This window comes from Bacillus rossius, chromosome 1 (genome assembly GCF_032445375.1).
Source record: "Bacillus rossius redtenbacheri isolate Brsri chromosome 1, Brsri_v3, whole genome shotgun sequence".
NCBI lineage: Eukaryota > Metazoa > Arthropoda > Insecta > Phasmatodea > Bacillidae > Bacillus > Bacillus rossius.
Genome location: NC_086330.1, coordinates 137,632,613 through 137,650,873, shown reverse-complemented (window position 1 = coordinate 137,650,873; position 18,261 = coordinate 137,632,613). Strand labels below are relative to the sequence as shown.

The window sequence follows — 18,261 nt, the reverse complement described above, 5'->3', positions numbered from 1 at the left end:
TTCAGAAGTTATCAGTGTTGAATTTTTAAATTTATTTTATTTTCTCTAATATTTGTCTTAGAACCTTTCTTCCTCTAATATCAAATCCTTCAAATACAAAGAAACTGATGGTACTTGAGGACTTTATTGACCCATCCCTACTTTAAAAGAATATTATTTAAAACATAATTTAAAATTAAAATAGGAAACATCTAACAAAAATTTTGAATGTAATACAGTAAAATGTCTTTAATCCAGCATGTTCGGTACCACAGTCATTCCAGATTAACGAACCCCAATATAGTTTTAACAGGAATACTAAATGTGGAAACGTGAAGTATGAAATCTGCTAGAAAACAGGCAACACTGAAATGAAATCTGACAGTGATGGACTAAAAACGCTGGCAGAGCGGAAATGCGACCTCGTCATCGGCTCGGCTGGAATCCACCTAGGCGAGCGGTTGGACTGGTGCTTGACTACACATGAGTCAGGATGGCAGAAGAGGGATTTGAACCACTGCGCCACCTTCCTCCTTCCGAACAACCACACAGCGACCAAGAATAAATAGAGACTAGAATATTGCAAGTTCAGTGATCTCAGCTCTTACAACACAAAAACACAACATTAAAGTCATACTTCTGGAATATTGCAGACACATAACAAACAGTGTTTTAGTGACTTAACATATTGTTACATTTATGAAATGTATGTGAAAAAATGTGTGCTGTATAGGTAGGGATGGACTCCATAATTTCCTCATACTCTGGCAAATGTCATGGAATGTGCATACACTGCTGGATTAAAGACATTTCACTGTACCTAGCTAAAAATCCTTGATTCTTTCCACCGCAGATACACATCACCTGAGTTTCTTATGTCTACAACTAAAAATGGATGTTTCAAAGCTACTACAACGTAGTCCCAGTATTTCACACACACACAACCAAGCAATATAAAGGAAAATAAATTACATTAAACAAGAAATTGGAACAACTTCATAATATTTTTTTACTCTTCAACTAATGACACAGGTTTAATTAGTGTGCACATTTTATGGCATAATGTCTAGCAGATAGATCTCTTATTATACCTGCACTAATGCACTGCTCCCCTCCTTCCCCTACTCCATGTTCTCTCCCCGACTTCCCGTTACTTGGACAGCTGGAGGAGGCAAAGCTAGCGTTCGGTTCCCTTGCACTGTTTGAACCGCAACCCCTACCTACATTTAGCTATATTTCAACAAATCACATATTGAGGATTTAAACAAGTTTGCTGATATGAATTGTTACAAAGTCACTGTTTTTGCAACATGCCATACTTTAACAACACGTTAATTAATATTATACACACACTTATTGCTGCCGCAGGGGAAGCAGAGCCAAGACTTGGTTATCCCAGTAAAGCTGCATTCTGGCTTTAGGACATGAGTGGAAAACACAAAGATGGTTGAGCTCCGAGTCTGCGTAAGAAGTGAATAACCGACAATAGATTGCGACACTAGTAGCGGAGTGAAAAATGCTGTCTCAAATAGTTATTGTTTGAACATTTTTAATGATACTGAAATTGTATATTAAGATAACCAATCCAGAATCTGATTAAATTTACATTTTTATCCCTCTAAGAGTAGGGGAACCGACAGTTCTTTTGGTTTCATGGAATATTCGCCTATGATTTTGGGCTAAATCGGCAGATTTTGAAAAGAGGCCGAAAAATTTCAGTTTACAGTGTGAGCTGACAATGGGACCTTTGGCCTTCAAGATTTGAATTGCGCGCCGTGCCCCAGCGAGTTTCTCCTGGCCGAGAGACACTTCTTCTTTCCACCTTCTCTTTAATTTTGTGGGATAACTATGCCTGCATACTATGGTTAATTTTAAGGTGATTTTATGACTTTTAACTTATGAGCTGGTCCTTTGAAGTTTATGTGGAACTAATATTTTTGCATGAACAGTTGTGTCTTGTCTTAAAAGTCTAGTCGTTGCTAGGTCTTTGACTATGGATTTGCGCAGAGTCTACAGGGATATGGTCAACATGAAAACGTTGAAATTTTGTTGTCACAATACGTGATTTAATTGTAAACTACAATTGCACAAGGAATAAGGCTGAGGCTACTGTATTTACATATTTAACATTGTAATATCTCTTTTCTAGTCATGTTATAGATGTAAAGATTAATCACATATAAAGTTATTACTTGCATTCTTCTGGATAAACTTATGTTGATGGCCACTCTAGACTGTCAGAAATCCAGTTGCTTTATTTTAAGCTTACGTTAAATGGTGACTTTGATGTCTGACATAAACATACATAATTTTCCAGACATATGCTTAACGAATGTGTCATGTTATGTATTCAGATAAAATAAATTTTGAAGTCATAGCTTTTAGACAAGAGCGTAATTATATTGGTAGTACATCCTGTTAGCTGCGTATTTTGTATTGCACACACATCATTGGGACACATGCTTTAGAGTGAAATTCTATATTTTCTCGTGCGTCTGGATTAACTAATTACTTGTGGCTGATTCAGCAATTAGTTTATATTTGGCAAAGTTTCTTAAATGCATACATTGTTATCTGTTCACCCTCACAGTTATTGTTATGTATTGAGACGGTTAGCCTTAAGTAGGGTATTTATGTAGTCATAAGTTGGTAGCTAGGGAACTTTAAGACAGTGTGCACATGTGGCAACATTCCAAACAAACTTTGTGTACGTTCTAGCGAGAACGGACTCAATGAATGTGTAACGACAGTTACCACGATAAATTGGTATTGGAACAGCCATGAGCATGGTTATGGGCAGTACACAAGTTATTTTTTATATTTTACTTTGAATTAAAAAGAATGTACAGAAATGTTAATTTTGGCTTGCTGCTTAGTTTTACCTACTTCACAGATGAAAGTGGAACACAGTTTGAAGTCATTTGGCTGACTCCCACCTTTCTATCACTTTGAAACCTTGAGTGGAGAATGCTCGAACTTGGGATTCAAACCAGTGACTTGTCACGCCTCCTTCACTCTGGTTTCAGGTGTATAATAAAATTATACTAAGCATAAATGTTTTTATACAAATCTGAGCATTTTTTAAGTTATTTGTCCAAAATAATTATGAAGAACCCAAAAATTGATTCTCCCATTTCCTTAAGTTTCCTCTGTAAGTTCTTCGCACCGCTTGCTTTCAATACCTTCCCCTCAAGCCAATTCCACTCCTGCCCCGTCCTCACCTGGAACAAGTGTTTCCTTGTTTCTGTTTGCCTCCAATCCCTCTGTATCTTCCACTCATGGTCCCTCCTCCCTCTATGCAAGCTTCCCCCCGCTTCCCCCAACCATTGTCAACGAGAGGTCAGCTCACTAAGCAACCACCAAGGCAATCCAGGTTTGGTTCCCGGTGGAAAACACGACTTACATTGCAGTGGGTGGATGGGTTGTCTCACAGTGCTCCAGCTGCCCCCCCCCCCCCCCCCTTCAACACCGCTTTCATTCTATCAATGCCTCAGTCATATCACATTACACACACTAGGAGATGTTTAGCCACAGGTAATTCTTTGATGTGTGCATACAAATGCACACATATATACATATATTTTTATAAATTTTGGGTTAAGGGCCCTGTCTACTAGGGCAGACATAGGGTGTACAGAGCTTCAGAAAAAACCATGCAATTTTAAAACTACTAAATGATATCCTAAATGTTAACAAAAATCATTTAAGTATACACTGAGAGTGGACATGTAGTTCTGTTTCCATATTTTGTTTTCAAACTGTACTTTTAAAAGAGTGTACTTGACTAAAACTCGTATTTTCAGAGTAATCTTTAGGCAAGAAACACCCGGTAAAAATACTTGAAAGCACCCAAGGGCCTTGCAACACATCTTTATTCTCATTTCTGAGCCATCTAAGGTTATGGTTACCTCTCAAAGTTCATAGTTTCCCTTTGCAGTCCAGAGCTTTGTGCTTAGAGATTATACTGCGCTAAAAGCACAAGCGAGTGTGACACTTACAATTCCGCCTCACTAACACAAATTCCACCCTGGCTAGGCAGACCTCTTAAGGTCCTGTCGACGTTGGGGTCACTAGACAGTAGCTCAAGACCACACAGACCAGGCACATTAGGCAAACTTGGCCATGGCCTACAATAAGGCCACATTTTCCTGGAGTGATTTAGAAAAACCATGGCAAAAAGAAACCATGTTGGCCAAATAGGGACTTGAACCCGGGTCCTCTGGAATGCAAGTCCAGTGTCTTACCACTGCCATCTTGCAATTTCCAATATTTTGATGCCACTTGCAATAAAGATCCCATGCTAAAATTTTTGGTTTGACGTGGCATAGGACTTAGCTTTGGCTACTAGTTGAAGTCACTTCTTGTGAACTGGGTGTGGTTATCATGAAAGTTGTAGTCGCCCACATGAAGTAATAAGTGGTTCCTTCACAGAACTTACAAACTAGAGCCTGTTAGAAAATATGTGTTTGCAAAAAGATACAGAAGATCTCAGAGATATGATTTATGCCTTGAAATGCCAAAAATTGTGATAAATAGTTCAAAATTTGAGTAATATCAAAAAAATGGATAATCCAATAGGCATGGCCTAATCACCCTTATCTTACAGCAAATGTCTTCAAATATGGAAATCAACGTTTTACCCAAAAAAATACATAAGCAGGGTTCCTAAATCCTTACTTAAGCTCATTTTCCTGAGATTTCTGTTTACCCTGTCTCATCTATCATCTATCAGTCAAAATAACACATACATTACAATGCAAATTACTATTAAAAAAAAACATTTTGATAAACATGCATTATATGCAAAATTTACAGCAAAATGTTATCCTGCACTATTTAAACTTTGCACTGTTATCATTTCCATCAACACTTTGTAACCAAAACTGCCAGTATAAAAAAAGATGATGAATAATTTGTTTCACCTAACTTTGAACTGATACATTATCAATTACCGATTGAGATTAGCCTAAAACTTTAGATATTTGATTCAGCTTCAAATTTATACAGTTGTTTGTATTCTTTAAATTTAAATAAAGTTAGTAGAAATTGGATACGGATTACTAACAGCACATAGATTAATTATTGAAATGTCTACTGTTTCAAGTAAGACATTAAGCTACTGCATAGTTTGAAAAACTCATTCTGTAGTGCACTTACGTAGTGACATTTTCCCTGTGTTTTTCAAATTTTAAAAAAACATTTTAAAATCCTTGAGTTTTCTCGGTTTTCTATATTTTCCCTGTCCGAGGGAACCCTGATAAGTTAATACCTAGTAAGTGTTACTGTAGGGCCTAGGTTACAATTTACCTCTTTATCAGTTGTGAGCTCTAGCTCATCACACCCCTCATCAATAATCCGGTCCAATTCTTCAATGTTGGGGGGACCGACTGTTCCATCTTTTCCTGTAGTTTCGCCATTCCAGTCACTGTCGCTGTGGCTTGTAACTCCGACTTTATCCGTCACCTCAGTGTCTGTGTCGAGTTTAATAGTTCTCTGTTCGTGCAGCACATCGCTGGCCACTTTCGTCTCACCCGCTGAATGATTCAGAACACTATCCGATCCAGAAATGCTTCTCCTATGGTTCTTTTTCTTCTTTTGGTTTTTACTTCCCTTGGACGTAATGGTGACCTTTTCACTAGCAGCATCTTCATCACCCCAGTTGGTGGAATTCGGACTTGACTTTGGTTTTTTTGGAGTAGATGTCAAATGTGTTATATCAGTGTGCTTATGCATAAGTGCCACAAAGATTGCAATAGTTATTCTTAAGGAAAAATCTCAAACATGCTCTGTTGGCATTAGTCATATGTGCACACTTTGTAATTAAAATAAATGCTCTTGTGATAACAAAGTCCTGAAATAAAACATATCATTAATGAGACTTCATGAGAAAATAAAACTTCCTAAAAGACAGTTTCAAACAGATCCTATGAATACTTTACTAGGTATAGTTCACGAAAAAATTTACTTAATTCATACTTTATATACACACACACACACACACAGATATATATATATATATATATATATATATATATATATATATATATATATATATATATAAACCTTGGTCAACATTATAAAGTAGTCCTATTAAGTAGATTAGTTTGTACAGTTGAGTCATTTTACACAAAATCACCAGGGACCATGCACTTCAATATCACAGACATTGTTAAAAATGTTTTTCCCCCCTCTAAATAGCTAGGTAATACCTATAAAGTGACAGTAAATTAATTTTAATTTTTAAAATTTCTTTACAAAAAATTAACCAAAGGAGAAATTTCTGTATATCCTTATAAATAGATACCAATATACTTGAATTTCTTATATTTTCTTGCAAAAATTGTAATTTTCTTAGGTACCTACTTAATATAAGCTCTAAAAGAAACCACATAAAAATTCAATTTGGTAAATCCTAAAGAGTAACTTTTGATGGAAAACAATTTTTTGTTGTCATTGCCATTATTTCATTAGCTACTTTAGAAAGCAGGTATAGAGTGTTACAGGTAGGTTAGAACTAGTATATTATTTCTGCCATTTTAATAATAATAATAATAATAATAATTTACACCTGCAATTGGGCTTCCGCCCGGTGGCAAGGAGTTCCCACCCCCAACTACCCTCACTCCTCCCCCCTCTGGAGCCTCCTTCGTAAGTCCTTCCCTCCTCCCAGATCCAGTGTCCTCCCCTCAAGTTCGTTCCACTCACGCCCCGTCCTCACAAGGAATACCTGTCTTCCTCTCTCTGTCCGTCTCCATTCTCTCTGAATCTTCCACTCATGATCCCTCCTTCCTCGATACAGCCCTCTGTGCAACCTAGCTCCCAGCTTTCCCCAGCCCCCCTACCCCCCACGAATTACCTTATTCATTCTCACCAGCCTTTCCACCTTCCTCCTTTCTTGCAGTGTGTCCCACCCCAGCTCCTTCATCATCACCGATGGTCTGTGAGTTTCCCCCATCCTGCCTTCGCCTTCCCTTCTCCTCCACATATTCATTACCCATCTCGCTGCCTTGCGCTGCACCCTCTCCAACTCCTCAATTTCCTTCTCCACATAGGGGTCCCACACCGCTGCGGCATACTCCAACACTGGCCGTACCAATGTCACGTACGCCTTTTCCTTTACATTCCTACCTGTCCCTTTCAGTGTCCTGCTAAGCAGCCCTAACCCCATTCTGCCCTTCGTCACCACCTTCTTGACCTGCTTTCCCCACCCCAAGTCGTTCTGCAGGATCACTCCCAGGTATTTATACTCCTCAGCTTCCTGGATCACCTGTCCCTTCCAGCAGTACACTTTTCCCTCCACCCTTCTCTTCCTCGTGAACCTCACCACCTTTGTTTTCCCTATATTTATACCCATTTCGTTTTCCCTCGACCAGCACTCCAGTTTCTGCAAGTCCTCTGCCAGGTGCGCCCCTTCCCCCACAGTTTCATAGAGCACACAATCGTCCGCAAACAACCGCAGCCTGCTTTTCAACCCCTCCCCTACATCATTCATCATGATCAGGAAGAGCAGGGGTCCCATGACACTGCCTTGTGGTACCCCTGACATCACATTTCCCTCTTCTGACCATTCCTTACCCACTCTCACTCGCTGGATCCTGTCCCTCAAGAAGTCCCCTGTCCAATTTACCACCCTCCTGTCCTCTATCAACCCCTCCACCTTTTCCATCACCCTCCTGTGCGGCACCCTGTCAAACGCTTTCTCAAAGTCTATAAAAATAGCGTCTACCTGCTTTCCCTCATCCGCTGCCTCCACCAAGTCCTCCAGCAGCCCCGCCATCTGCGTTTCACAGGAGTAACCCCTCCGGAAGCCGTGCTGCCTCTCCTCCATCCAGTCCCTTTCCTCCATTCTTTCTACTATATAACTCACTACCAGCCTCTCCATCACCTTGCCTACGTTTGACGTCAAGCTGACCGGCCTATAGTTGGCTGGGTGTGCCTTATTCCCACTCCCTTTATAGATGGGCACCACCACAGCCTCTTTCCACTGCCTCAGCAGCTGTCCCTCCTCCAGTGACTGCGCATACAGTACTTGCAGGTACTTTCCTATCACCTTCCCTCCCAGCTTGAGGTGCCTGTTCCCTATCCCATCTGGCCCAACCGCCTTCCTCACATTCAGTCTCCTCAACTCCCTTAATACATCATCCCTCCGTATTTCCAACCCTCTCTCTCCCCCTGACTTCTCCTCTTGTGCTCCGCACCATACTCCCCCATTTACAAAAACCGATAAGTATTGTTCCTGCAGTAAACGAGCCTTTTCCAGGTCACTCACACACTCTTGCTCTTCTCTCCCCTTTAATACTGGCAGTCCCTTCTCCCCCTTTACTCTCCTAACATATCGGTACAGATCCGCCCAGTTTCCCCGCCCCCCTTTCTCCATCATCCTTTCCATGTACGCATCCCGTGCTTCCCTAGTTTTCTTTCCCAGTTCCTTCGCCAGCTCCTTCATTTCTGCGTTTAGCCCCTCCCCTCCACGCTTCTTGGCTCTTGCGTGGAGCCTCCTGCACTTTCGCTTTAATACCTTTACCTCCCGTCCATGGTAGGGCGGGTCGCCACCCTTTCCTACCCTCCTTTGGGGTACGAAGCACTCCACCATTTGCTCCAATATGCCCCTCAAAACCTCCCACTTCCCTTATAGTTCTGCAATCCCTTCCCACCTACAGAACTCCAATTCAAGAAATGCCTCCGCCCCTGCTCTATCCGCCCTGCTCCACTGTCTTAACACTTCCTTCCTACTTTCCTTCACCTCCCTCCATCCCATATCTATCTCCACCACCGGGATTTTGTGGTCACTGATGCCCTCCATCACCGTAGTGCCTACTACTACCTCCACAGGCCTCACCAGCACCACATCTAGTATGTTCCCAGATTCCCCCTGTCCTTCACCATTCCTCATCCTGGTGTTCTCCCCCACCACCTGCTCCAGTCCACTATTTACCAACTGGGTTGCCCATCTTTGCTCCCTCACCCCCATTTCCTCTGGTCCTTGCTCCCACACCACCCCTGGCATGTTTAGGTCCTCCGCCACTATCACCCACCTATCCTCCCTCAACAGTGACAGCCTGTCCTTTACCCCTTGTATAACCGCCTCCCCTTGCCCTGGGGGTTAGTACACTGCCAGCAGCATGAAATCTTTCCCTTTCCCTTTTATTTTCAATTCCATTATTTCCACACTTTCCCCCACCCATTCATTCTCTCCTACTAGTCCCTCATGCACACATACCATAATCCCTCCTCCTGTCCTGTTCCTGTCTCTTCTAAATATTTCATAGTTTGCCCCCTGCAGTTCCCCATCCCCTATTTCCTTGTCCAGCCACGTCTCTACTGCTATGGCAATGTCCACCCCATATGCTTCCACGACACTCCAAAACTCATCCAACTTTCTATAGACACTCCTACAGTTTATCACCGCCACTCTCACCCGCTTTCTTCCTTCATTCACTTCCTCTCTCCTGATCCCTCCACTCCACCTCCTTCCCTCTACTCTTTCCGCCCCCTCCATTGACAGTCCTAATCTCTCACCTTCCCCTATCCACTCCCTTTCCTTCCCCTCATTTCTCCGTTTCCCGAATGGTCCCCCCCTCCTACCACCGCCCTACGCATTTTTTCGACCTCCACCTCCAGGAACCTGGCTAGCTTGCCTTGCCCTCTCTGACTAAGATGGATGCCATCCTCGCTGACATCTACCTCCCCTAGGTGTTTTACCACGTTCACATATCTTCCTCCCATCTTATCACAAATTCCCTTCATCTCCCTGTTTGCCTGCTCTATCCGTCCTGCCGGGACTCCTTTCCTTGGGAGAACCCCATGAACTACCAGGCCCGTCTCCTGGCCCCATTTCTTTCTTATTTCCCTCACAAGGTTTTCCAATCCCTCCTTCACATGCTCTACTCCATCCGCATAAATTACATCATTAGTTCCGCCCTGTATTATCACTGACCTCACATTTCCTTCCCTCCTCATGCTCCTTACCACTTCTGTCAAGTCCCTCAATCTCCTTCCGCCCCTGAATGTTCTGTACACCTCCTCCCCATGACCCCTAACCCTAACTCCCCTCATCATTGAGTCCCCAATCATGAAAATTTTCTTCCGCTCTCCTTTATCCTCCTCTACTCCTGCAATCTCGCTTCTCCCCAACAATTTCTTCCTCCTCACTATGTCCACCTCTTCCCCCCTTTTCCTCTCCATCTCTACTGTAACAAATCCTTTCCCGCCCTCTTCCAGCCCCTCAGCAGCATTCCCACCTGCTTCCAGGCCCCTGTTTCTCACCACATCAGCCCAGTGGTCTCCTCTCACCCATTTGTCTTTCCCACCAGTCTTTCTACCCACCACTCCCTCCTCCCTGTCCCTCATCAACACTTCTGGTTTCCCATTATTTGTCCCCTGCCACACCCTCTTCCTGTCCCCGGTCCTGTACCCCCCCTGTGTTTTCCTCTGCTCCTCAAGGGACCTCAATTTTTCCTCTAGATCCCAACACCGGTCTCTTTCCCTGTCTCTATCTCTTTCCGCATTTAGTCTTTTGAACACAGTAATCAATTAATGATACTACCATCCGTAGGAAAATGTATTACATGATTATTTTTCATTCCACTAATCGTAAAAAATTAAAAGGCCACTTTTGTGTAAATAAACTGCAACGTTTTACAGGAAGAAATGCTGGTTATGTTAGGACAGCAAATTTAGGATACTCTAAAATTATGCAAAGGTTTGGTTAGGTTAGCAATATTCAAAAAGTCATGCTAGTTTTTTAGAGTAGGCTCCACTCACATAACTGAAAATTACTGGAGACAAAAAATATTAATTCAAAATGTCAGAATTGCATTTAAATAACCTAAGCCTACATATACAAACTACATACATTTTGAGTTTACGATGGTTTTGGGGTCTATGGACCATGAAACGAAAAACTACGTAAAAGTTTCCGGAAGTCACACCATGGTAACGGCTAGTTACAATAGATAGTCTTTCTTCGAAATCTACTAAAATACAGTTATCAATTTTTATTTTCGAATAAGTCACGACTTAGAAAATATTAACAAAAAGAATGTTGCTAATTGTACTTACAATTAATATTTCATTGTAGTCTCATATGTGTCTCATACGTAACGACAGTAGTTAACATAAACGAATAGAGTAAATAAGTAAACAAGCAAGGAATTAGGAGTACGCGACGCACGTGCGCTAGTGCCAGTAGTTAAAGTAAATATAAACAACGATTACGATTGTCATTTTTATTATTTGAGAGCAGGTGCTTTTTGTCTACGAATAAATAATTATTCGTAAACCTTTCAAACAAATAAACGATTTATATCTTCAAAATATTGCAAAGGAAAAGAAAATTAATAAAATAGGGTTTGAGATATATATAGACTTTCAGTTGGGTTTTAATATATATTTTTAACAAAATTTTAATATCCAAAACGTTGGTGGCAATGAATAGAGAGCGCATTCTTCGCCGTGTTTTGTACAAGTTCAAATGTCAGTCGAGTAGAATTTAATACCGATAAGTTAACGAGAATATGAAATATAACATGTTTTGAAATATGATATTTGCCAGTGTTTGTATTTTAACTAAAAATGCTTGCGATAAATGCAAGTATATCGTGTAAAGGTTATAGGTCGACATGGCGCATTACGGGTTAAAAACTGGCAATAAAAGGGGTCCAAGTGAAGTGATACACACCGGGGTAGCACGTAGACAAGATGAAGAAAACATTGTTGAAGAAAGCGAAATCATGTATAGCAAACAAAAAATTATTGAGGAAGTAAAGAAAGAGGTTTGTATGTGAAATTGCAATGATTAATGCTTGGGCTCATTTAACATTATTTACAAATACTTCTTGTACCTCTCTCTTTTTGCCTGAAATAATTACATTTGTTACTATTTTATCAATATAAATATAGTTGTGGGATTGAGTATAGAAACTCTTTAGATAGTAAATTTTGAAGAAAATCGAGCTGTAACGGAAGTATCTGGTCACTGTCGTAGACATGTAATTCCTGCCAGATATTATTTATTAATTTACATGCTGTTATCTCACCTTTATATCAGAGTACTTGAATCATTTTTAATAACCATGAAATTGCAAACACTTTAATTAAGTAGGAAATAATTTATAAGTTAGTATTTTTGGTTTGGCTGAACTGATCCAACCATCTTATATTAGTATTCATGGCAAGGCACAGATAGCAGTCACCAACCTTTCTCAGTGGGGACTGGTAATTATTGTATGCAGCTTCTGGGAATTAAGGTGAATAATAACTATAGTGAAAGGTAGATTAGCCAAATTAATAATTCTTAATATCCCAGTAAAAAAAAAAGGTAAATATGTATTGTACGGATTAGCGCCAAAAAAAATCTTACAAATATGAAATAACTTTCATTATATGCTATCTTACGTCCTCTTTTCAGAACCGCCTGCGGAGATAAAAAATTCCAAATACTTTTGGAGATATGGCCGTTCTTATTTTGCTATACCAGACGTGTGTAATAATTTGACCGTCGCCATTTTATATTTTGCCGTGTGCGCGTGAATGTCTAAATAACATAAATTTTCCATTATGTAAGGTTAGTTACATTATAAATACTTCAAAATAAACCGAAATTAAAAATAATATCAATTTATTTTACATGTTGTATAGTTTTAAGTATTTATAATGTAACTGACCTGACCTAACAAAATGGGACAAAGGTAGATTAGGTCAGGTCAGCTACATTATAAATACTTTGAAACTGAACAGACATTAAAAATAATAAAATTAATTTTATTGGTTGTTTAGTTTCAAAGTATTTATAATGTAGCTGACCTGACCTAACAAACCGGGAAAAAGGATGAACAGAATAAACTCACGTAAGTTTCTTTTTACATGATGTATTCGTTTACGTGAGAGTCCTAAGATCCACATAAAGTTCTGCCATTCCCGATTACACCCGAATATTCACCTTCGGCCAACCTCGGGATTTATTTATTTTTGCGCAGGAAAAATGAATTGAAATATTAAAAGTGGTCGGATAGGTTAGATACATTAAAACACTTTAAAACCATTTGGATGGTTAGTTAGGTTAGTATAGCTACAATAAAATAAACAGAGAAATATTAATAAATAAACCCGAGTTTGGCCGAAGGTGAATTGTTCGGGTGTAATCGGGAATGGCAGAACTCTATGTGCATCTTAGGTTTCTCCGTTCGGGAACATCGCAAAAAAAAAAAAATGATACTTGTAAACAAGCAACCGTTATCGCCGCACGAGTGCACAGGATGAAAATTAAAAAATTTGATATCTCCAAAAGTATTTGGAATTTCTTATATCAGCCGGGTTTAATGAAAAGAGGAAGTTTAAGAGCACAGAATAAAGGTATTTTCGGATTTTTAAATTTTTTTTTAAAAAAAATCCCCAAAAAATGAAGATTAAAAAATTCGATATCTCCTAAAGTAATTGGAATTTTTTATCTCCGCAGGCGGTTCTGAAGAGAGTACGTAAGATAGCATATAATGAAAGTTATTTCATATTTGTACGATTTTTTTTGGCGCTAATCCGTTTAATACATATTTACCAAAAAATATTTAAATTTTGGAATTTTAAATGTTATTAATGTAGCTGATCTACCCTAATAAACCTCTAACATTAGTTATTATTTCCCTTATTTCCTGGAAGATTCTGCTATGCGGTATATCCCTTCTGAATTTTACATATTTTCAACAAGTCATGTGCCTCATTTTTGATGACTTTCCAGAAACGCTGATACAACTGACTTTTATTTATAAACAGAAGCCTATACACCAATTTCCATATTTCTAACTTAAAAAAAAAATTCTTATCAAAATGTAATAAGTAGGCACACAAATCACAAAGCAAACTCAATTAATTCATATCTCCTAGCCAAGGAGATATAAAATCTATCAAAAGTTACAAAGAAATTTTGTTAGGTAGTTTGTATTCCTAAATTCGCTTAATTCTTTCACTAATATAAACTTATGAAAATACTTTTGTCACTGAGGTAAAAAACTAACAACATTATGTACTGGTTCTTTGATATTCTATGCTTTGATGATTGTGTCACTGAAGTAAACATCGAGAAACTTCTATGAGTGCCTTTTAAAAATCAAATAATGAAGCTCCATCTTTTGACCTTTCTACACACTACTAAGCTGGGAAAACTCCTAAAACTTTAAATTAACATTTTTTTTTTCATGAGCCAATTTTGATGAGATAAAGCCTATATGTTGCCCCAAGCTCAAATTACCTGTGAAAACCCCATGAAAATTTGTGTAGTATTTTTGGAGATTAGCATGTTCAAACAGACAGGCAAAGTTTTTAAAAATAGTCTTATTGTATTCTGTTACACTCCCTACATCACCTGCAATCAGTTTTTGCCAAATATTTTCAATGTACAGACAATGGTTTGCAATGTATTTTCAATGTGTTTTCAATATACAGATAATTTTTTTAGATAATTTGCTAAACAAAGTTAAACTGAGGCCTGCAGGTAGACAAGTTTGCATTCTGTGCTTGCTTTGTTGGTGTACCACAAAGCTAAGTGACTAAAAATAGGAAACTTTAGTAGCTCTCGAGAAAAAAGATATTTGGAAACACTTTTATTTTCCATACATTTGCTGACAATTTGTTACCCCCCATAATTTTTAAGAAATTGTTTTACCACAGCGACAAGAATTGTGGTGGTTGTAGAAGTTTCTTCATCTAAACAGTATCCAGATGCTCAGTGTTCCATCTTAAATGCTGTCTTTATTATTTGCAATGAAAAAGTGGTTCAGCCCAACTTCAAAGGCATATGTCAGCTTTGGGAATCATTTCAGATCATAAGTTTTAACTATGTTTTCAACTTATTTTTAATGTAAACCAGCAGCCAAAGTTTTGTCGGTCAAATTGTGGCTCATGTTGTATAATTACACCAGTAAAAATAATTCCAGTTATATTTTGCTGTAGAAAAATTCAGTGTTTAAAGTTGTATCTTCCAAAAAAAAAGTCAATTTCATTTGCAAATAAAAAAAAATGCCAAGAGGTTGTGACATCATAATTGATGTGTATCATGAAAATTAAAAAAAATATCAAGGAAGATGATTGTTTTCTACTTGAGTATGATGATTGTTTTCTTTGATTGTTAACTTTTGAACCAAAATATATTAATCAAATAAATGTTCTATTAATGAGTTTATAGTTTAAGTACAGTAAAAATCTAATATGCAATCTACCTACTATCTAATATGCAAAAAGTCTACTACACTAGCACGTGTTTGTATAATAAAAGTACTGGTGCTAGTACACACAAGAAATATTATTTTATAAAATACGAATCAACAAACTTAACCAACAGATACTTAATCTATGAAATAGAGCATTGGTCTCCAAACACCATCTCGCGAGCACCCAGTATCAGGCCTGCCATGGTTTTGCAGTGCACTGGTGTGATGAGCTAGCTAGATGTTGGCCCTTGGGCTTAGTGGAGAAGTCTGTGTGGCCTGTAGGTTAAAAAATTGGAGATCTTTGAAATAGAGGAATATCTTGCACATTTATATGATGGATATTAACTTAAACTTGTAAACATATAGAATGTAACAATATACTTTGTGCACCCATCCAATTTTTTTTTATTGCAGATGTCTACATATATTTGTAGTGATGAATCCCATATCTAAGTTAATGAGATATTCTGATCATCAATCAGCAGGATGCATAATAATAAATAAACAAATAACATTTTACATTTTTTTAGTATGGAAAATTATTATTAATATTACCAAATATTATTCAGGTACACTTTTTTGCCAAAGGCGAGTGACATAAACTATTCAACACTTTGGTCCTTATGTTGCAGTTGCAAGAGACAGAACGTAAGATTCAGCAGTTTAGCAGAATGCAGATGCTTCCTCCGGAGATGAATTCAGCTGTTCCAGGTCAGCTAGACAGACCTGTGCATGGTTGTTGGATGCTTGAGAGGATAAATCGCTTAGTGCATGAAACCAGTAATTGCTTTGTTCAGTATGATTTGTTGAACTTTTATTTATTTTCCTGTACATCCAAAAACTATCTAGTTGCTACGAGTAATGATTGAACATTGAATTTCAACATTTTAAACCACTTTAAGCTGTTACCTAATTAATCGCAGAACAAGTTAACAATATGATTTTCTAATTGTATTCAAGATAATGTTAAAAACAAAGCATACAGCACTAAATGTTTTTCATCTTCTAGTGAAGTATGATTTGGAATCATGCTAAAGAGGTGGTCATTTCTAGGATTCTTTTATGTTGACTCTAATGGAACTGAGGAAGGTATGTTTGAATGTTTATTAATATTAAAGGAGGACAAATCTAAGCGGAAGTTACCCTTTCTACTATAAATTCTATAAATGCTATACATGGATTTTCACCTTTATGCCGGATTTATAAACTATGCAAGGAACACATTGATGCAATAAAACAATATATGCAACCAATGCAAAAAAAATTACTGTCATTTATAAAGCAGGGAAGTTGCAAGAGTGTGAACAACCCTACAACTTAAAATTGTAAAATAGTAGAAAACAAATTTTTTTTTTCTTGGCTTCTTTTTGCTAATTAATGTTTATCATGAAAACATATGACATTTTTAATAGGTAATTTGATTTTAATGTAATATTTTCTTTCACTGTAGTAAAATTTAACACAAGTGAAAACATCACGTATAAAATAAAAACAACATTGTGGCCGGCTATGCACATAGCCATCTGCATCTTTAAAAGTTTTTGGAACATTCCACTTCAAATATGGAAGGCAGAAACTCATGCCAAAATGCAAGAAGTTGAAAGTTTGGCTATGCTTCCGTTGTGTTTTTGTGTGTTGCGTAGTTTATTAATGAGTATTTGAAAAAGTTTGGCTATGCTTCCGTTGTGTTTTTGTGTGTTGCGTAGTTTATTAATGAGTATTTGAAAACATCGTTATTGAACTTTTTGCATCTTGCGTTTGCATTTTTTGCATAGTTTATAAACCCAGCCTTAAGGTGGGACATCCGGGCACACGTTAGCAAGCTGTCGCAGTGTCTGAGGAACGTGGTGCGAGGGGAAGTGGAAAACCCGAACTCTTAGCTACCCCCACTACTAGCCGCCGGGGGTGGTGGACGGAGTCGCTGTTTGCCACCCCAAACCGGTTATTCTGTAGGAGATTGGCCGGGGGGAAGGGGGGTTGCGAAGGAGGCCGTGTGGTATTTGGTGTGGACTCGCTCTTCCTCTGTCCCTTGAACAGGCAGAGACGCGGAGTCATCCCTCGTTCATAGGCCAGTGACCTTGAAAGCGCTGCGTCAATAAGCTGACCGTGGAGCGTTTACTTGCAAAGTACTGGTGAACTGTCAGTGAGCATTTATCGTACACAAAATGTGTACCAGTTTTGAAATAAATGTTTAATTAACATCGATAAAAATGTTTATTTATTTAATTAATTATCTTGAAAACATGCTTTGCAGCTCATATTCGTGCGGACAAAAGTTATTGGTTTAGGGTGATAAGTAAAGAGTAAGATTTTCAATGCAACGCGCAAAATATTAGGTAAGTTAATAACCGAATCTCTGCCTTCATCGACTGTCGAGACCTCACTATTGAGCTATTTAGTTGCTCCGATATCATCGCTAGGTATTAAATATACATAAAATAAAATGGATGAAATGAAAGTATAAACTGAAGTTAATGTCTAACTTGTAGAAAATAATCGTGTGAATACCTAAAACAATAATTAAGCATTTGTATCAGCAACAAAACCAGTTGTGTTTACGTGCATTTATTTTTATCTGCAGCTGTCTGTGGTAGGCAGAGTAGTAAACTGGCATTTTTGTATTGTATCGTAAGAGTACTTGTCGGCCGCGTCTGTTGTACTATAAGAAGTAGGTTGTAGGCAGGCTTTGATCTGTACTCGCCCTGAAACTAAATACAGATTTAAAGACGTGATTGACCATTAGATACAATTAAATGTAATTAACCAAACTACCTATTTTCATATTTATTTTCCCAATAAACTCACATAGATATCCTATCAATTTGGTTGGAAATGTGTAGGCTGTTGTGTGTACCTTGACAGGAATATACTTCTCAAAAGTTAGTTAAGTTCTGGTGCGGTAAGAATATTTTAGTGTTCGTCATTGTATTTCATGACAAAACATATTAAATGAAGTCGTTTCAGTAGGTAGCAAAACATTTGAGGTAAACATGGAATCTGAAGAATCACGAACTAACTGCAATTATTTAACGAACTGCAAACCATTCGATAAATAAGTTAGTAATAATGTTTACTCATATTG

At 38.3% G+C, this 18,261-nt stretch overlaps 2 protein-coding genes across 2 annotated transcripts in view; one reads left to right on the top strand and one right to left on the bottom strand.

Moving 5' to 3' along the window:
* The window catches only part of LOC134546201 (uncharacterized), a 28,744-nt gene extending 17,557 nt beyond the window's left edge, over positions 1 to 11,187 (bottom strand). The window contains exons 1-2 of the mRNA XM_063388807.1: positions 11,041 to 11,187; positions 5,287 to 5,830 (exon numbers count right to left, since the gene is read on the bottom strand). Of these exons, the coding sequence (XP_063244877.1) occupies positions 5,287 to 5,712 (426 nt within the window). The 5' untranslated portion in view covers positions 5,713 to 5,830; positions 11,041 to 11,187. The remainder of the gene's footprint in view (positions 1 to 5,286; positions 5,831 to 11,040) is intronic.
* A 231-nt stretch (positions 11,188 to 11,418) lies between these two features.
* The window catches only part of LOC134546197 (microtubule-associated protein futsch-like), an 843,281-nt gene continuing 836,438 nt past the window's right edge, over positions 11,419 to 18,261 (top strand). Inside the window, exons 1-2 of the mRNA XM_063388803.1 lie at positions 11,419 to 11,753; positions 15,812 to 15,890. Of these exons, the coding sequence (XP_063244873.1) occupies positions 11,601 to 11,753; positions 15,812 to 15,890 (232 nt within the window). The 5' untranslated portion in view covers positions 11,419 to 11,600. The remainder of the gene's footprint in view (positions 11,754 to 15,811; positions 15,891 to 18,261) is intronic.